At 38.8% G+C, this 4,748-nt stretch overlaps 1 protein-coding gene across 2 annotated transcripts; it reads left to right on the forward strand.

Moving 5' to 3' along the window:
- The first annotated feature begins 610 nt into the window (after positions 1 to 610).
- LOC115684717 (cytochrome b-c1 complex subunit 6-1, mitochondrial) lies at positions 611 to 4,446 on the forward strand. Of its 2 annotated transcripts, none has more exons than XM_030609576.2 (5): positions 611 to 740; positions 890 to 925; positions 2,742 to 2,826; positions 4,001 to 4,090; positions 4,178 to 4,446. In XM_030609576.2, coding segments are annotated over exons 2-5 (210 nt in total). In that variant the 5' UTR covers positions 611 to 740; positions 890 to 923; the 3' UTR covers positions 4,211 to 4,446. The 2 variants fall into 2 exon arrangements, with proteins under 2 accessions (XP_030465436.1, XP_030465437.1); XM_030609577.2 differs by having other exon boundaries at positions 665 to 803.
- Positions 4,447 to 4,748: the final 302 nt, after the last annotated feature.

Raw genomic sequence — 4,748 nt, forward strand, 5'->3', positions numbered from 1 at the left:
TAATCCGTATTTGTTTTTCCAAAAATTGGAAACAAACGGATTTATATTATAAATTTTAGATTGTTACAAAATTTGTAGATGAACCTACATACCAACACTAGCATATTTTGAAAGATTGTCAAATAAAAGCAAAAATGCGAGCGTAACAACAATTATAAAAAGGCAAATGCCTGTCCGAATTAACTTTGTGTTTTTTTTTATACTTCATCAAAATTTCCAGCTTACATGTTCGTATAACCTCTTCACATCCGAAAGATTTGCTTTTTTGTTTTCCAAAAAGTCATTGTATGCAAGTTGAGCAATGCCTTATGTTTCGACGATAAAAAAAAAAGTACTTGTATTTATTTACTCATGCTCTATTTGTTTCGAGAAAAATGAATGATTGTATGACTTATAATTAATCAATAGAAATTTTTTTCATTAACAACAACAATTTATGTCGGAACATTTTGGTGCACGACGAAAATATTTTTCATGCACTTATTTTTATAAAAAATATAAGCGATCATTATTAAAAATGTATATTTTTTGAATCATTTATTTTTTCTCGAGAGCACTCGGATCCAAGTAAACAGGGTAAACAGCCCATGAAAATCGGCCAGGCCCAAGATCTCTCTCGCTCTCTCTCTCTCTCTCTCGCGTATGAAGAGCATTCCCACAACTCAGAGAACGAGAAAACCGTAAAGTTCAGCTCGCTGCAGAGGAGTCGCTTCCACTCGGGTGCGAGGAAGACGAAACGGGTACGAACACAGCCGGGTCTCATCGTTTCAGCATTCGCCCGATACCCTTCGATTCGTCTTACAGTATCGTCCGCTTTCTCACGCTCTAGTCGATCTGGAACCGCATCCCCCTTAACCCCTTTTCGTTGATGCCGCTGTTGTTTTCGCAGGAAGGTTTCTGAAGTTGTCGGGATCGGTCTTACCATGTGAGTATCACTTGGTTTTGTCCTGTATGTTGGGTTTTTCTTCTTCTTCTTTTTTGTTCTTTTGGTTTCTGATGCTGTCCGATGTATGCCTTTTTTCTTTTTTTCCATTTTCCATCGAGAAGGCTCGTTGATTGATGATATTATCTTCTGGCTGAACTTTTTTCTTGAATTGGTCTCTGGGTCGTCATGAATTGGAACTTGTTGGTTACGGCATTGCCATGCTAAAGCCGGATTTTGCGGTTCTTATTACGGATTCTTCTGCTGGTCGCCGTCTCGGGTGTTGAAATGGATGACTGGGCGATAGAATTCGTTTGGAAGGGGTCGATGGTGCAAATTTAATATGGTTTTTTAGACTAATTTGATGAGGTAGAGCGGGGTTGCTTTTGGTTACAATAAAGGGTTTAGAAGGCAGGAAACTTGGCAATGGATAGCGTTGGGTCATGTTTATGCATTGTGATTTGTTCTTGCAATTGGGGATGTGATCAGGATTCGGGAAGTAGAAAGTAAAGGGTGGTTGAGAGTAAGGTGAATGAGGCAACTCGCGAGACCGAGTTAAAAAGAAAGCTGCAGAGGATTGAAAAGATGGTATTGGTCAGTGAATTGCAATAATACTCCCAACTCCTGCTTTGAAGGAGTCGGAGTTCGAGAGATTGGTTGTTGTGACATTTTTTATGGTGAGATGATGACATGGATCGCTCAGTTTTGGCTGATGTTTTGAGGTCATAGGTCTTGGGATCTATTAGTCTTGTTTGAAGCTGTTTTATGTTTTTTAGCCAGTGACTAGATCCGGATTCTGGAGAAATCATTTTTTGTTTAATCTTTGTATTTTCTCTAAATTCAATTCCTACGCCACGTACAACATTACTTGTTCTTATGAATAGGTTTGGGCTCTGGGTTTGGAATCGCTGAATGTGGGTAGATGGGTTGGTACAAGTTTGATGTCTCACTAATGAACTTCTACTTATAAATGTTGCAAAATTGAAGATCGATTGAGGAACTTCCCCCACTAGTCTTGTTTCTGCAATACTAGGCTGCCAATTATAGTTGCTATACATCTTAAACCACAAGATCCAATATTTCGCTTTCTTATTTGGAGCCTACTCTATTGACCAAGGGGTTAGTCCACCAGCCCAAATAAAGAATCCTGGTGTTGATTTCTTTGAACACACTGAATGTTTGACCTTGTGCTCAGAATGTAGATTGATATACAGATAATTTCCCTATATGGAACTAGGAAAACTTGTCCGATACTTTAAGTAGCTATATTGAAAACTTTAAGCTAGTTTGCAAGACTTAATTTGTCTAGTGGATATTAGTTTGGCGAATACCTGTCTGATGCATTTCGGCAATAGAAGCCGATGAGAGAAGGTTGGTTCTTGATCTTGAGAATGTGCATCTAGAGCAATTTTTGGAGAATGCTTCCAAAATGGCCAATAAGTTTCTCCAGTTTGACTGCTTCATGAATGTGCAAAAAGCGTATCTCTTTAGTTACCTCAGTCTCAATTGATAGGGAAGGAGCTCTGATATTTCATGGGTGCTGTATCATCCATCTTTTCTCATCCTTCCGTTGAGTTGTTTACTATTTAGGATTGGGATTGCTATTGCATTCGTCATTAAACAGTTTATCAGAAACACATGATAGACAGGAACTAGCATTTACTCTCTCTCTCTCTCTCTCTCTCTCTCGCCATATTTATGATGCTGTAGAATCACTTATATGAAGTCATACTATGCTGATAATTTGGCTGGATTTAACTTCATTAACAATCTGATGTTAGATATATATTAATGCCTTTTCTATCTGTGTCACATCTAGGGCGGATGAGGAGCCTGTTGATCAAAAGAAGTACTTTGAGGATTCTTGCAAGCCGAAATGTGTGAAACCTTTGCTCGAATATGAGGTGAATTCTTACACCCTGGAATGTTCTTAAAATACAGTTGTGTGAAACCTTTGCTCGAATATGTGGTGAATTCTTACTCCCTGGAATGTTCTTAAAATACAGTTAGGACATAATGTTCACTTATTGAAAATAGTTTGAGTATAATATTCGTTGTTAAAAGCTGGTCTGAATCATTTCAGATTATGTGCTTTGCTTTTTGCAATTGGTGTGAGAGTTTGATGTGTTTCTGCTATCTAGCTGTCAAGTGTCAGTACAATGAAAGTTGAATTGTCTTTGCTTCAGTGGCTATTTTGTGGTCATCTAGTACTGTGACTGCCTCTTTTTTCCAATCGAATAGTTAATTCTTTGGATGTGTAGTTCCTGGTATCATCGGTCTTCTCATTTATTTCTTTCTCATAGCCCTTTGGGTCTTGTGTCATCGGTCTGCACGAAGAAGGAAGGATAATCAATAAGAAAGTCAAGGATTGCCCCCTTAGTCATTCTAGTCAGCCAATTATCATTGCCTTAGTCTGCCCCTTGATCTTGTGGTCACTTCTGAACTTGGAGAATGGGCCCTTTATGAATGAATATTGGGTAGGATGCCAGTTGGTTTAATTTGACAATTGGCCTTCAAGATTGAAAATGCTTGTCAAAGATTCATCAAAGATGTTTAGTTAGATGTCACAGATCTGTGCAATGTAATGGCTCTACTTTTTTCAATTGCAAGATGCTTTGGAGGTGTTATTGAAGCCCGAAAGGTTATATTAATGCTTTTGTGAGATATGATCTATCTGAATCACATCATTTTTGCAGATATGCCCCTGAGACTCTAAGATTTAGATGATTGAAATTTTTTTCCCCTGTTCACTTAGCCATGGGAAGTGGTACTACTAAATGCCCTCTATGATGTCTGTCCCAGTCCTTAGCTTGCCTTGATGAGGCTTAGTTTCATTTTCGTTTTCTTGTTATTGAGATTCTACCGTTGATTCTCCATGAAATGATATAGTCAACTCTACTCGGGGGGATAAAGCTTAATCTGTAGTTTTTCACTGTTATCGCTTCTTAATATTGGGAGGACTCTTGTAAGCCTTGTGGTGCTAATTCTCAATCAATTAGGATTAGAAGTTTTTAAGCTTTTTCTTCTCCTCCTTTCTTGTTTTTTGTTGGCACATGAATATTGTGCTACCTGATGTAGGCATGCGTGAAGAGGATCCAAGGAGATGAATCAGGGCACAAGCACTGCACCGGGCAGTACTTTGATTATTGGTTTTGTGTGGATAAATGTGTAAGTTCCCTTTTGTAGAATTCATGGTTAACTTGCATGGTTCGTGGTCAACAAACGATGTCTGATTCAACCGTGAACAATTTGCAGGTTGCTCCAAAATTATTCCCAAAACTGAAGTGACTGAGGAGGCCCCCTTGTTTTTATCATCTGTATTCCGGGATGTCTTTATAACTCTGGACCGGGGCTCAAGTTTGCAAGAATGCTCTTAGTCGTCTTCTACCTTGCACATTTTGAGTTTCTAGTTGGAATAAAGTGAGAAATGAAGTTTCTCATTTGCAAAACCGTGATCGCTCCATCGTTGTTGACAAGATCGTACTTACTAAGGATGCATTGATGGTTTATCTCTTTTGTGTTAATTGTGTTTCTCGCTTTAACATCGTTACGATTCTTATTTGCAGTCCTTGTATGCCGTGTCCCTCCGCCACGGCAGAATCAGCTGATGTATTGGGTTTCGGTAAGTGTCTTTGGTAGTCACCAAAGTACGGGGATTTCTTGACTTTGTTGTCGCAGCAACAAAGTCCTGAAACTTTTGACGTTGTTTCCATGTCATTATGGACCTACGTTGTGAAAACCGGGGGACAGGATTTCGAAAAGTGGACATCCATGTCTAGTTTTCCTATGATGGGGATATCTAAGATGGACATCCACGTGCATTTAC

This window comes from Syzygium oleosum, unplaced genomic scaffold (genome assembly GCF_021117445.2).
Source record: "Syzygium oleosum isolate NSW1041296 unplaced genomic scaffold, Sole_v2.1 Sole_v2.02, whole genome shotgun sequence".
NCBI lineage: Eukaryota > Viridiplantae > Streptophyta > Magnoliopsida > Myrtales > Myrtaceae > Syzygium > Syzygium oleosum.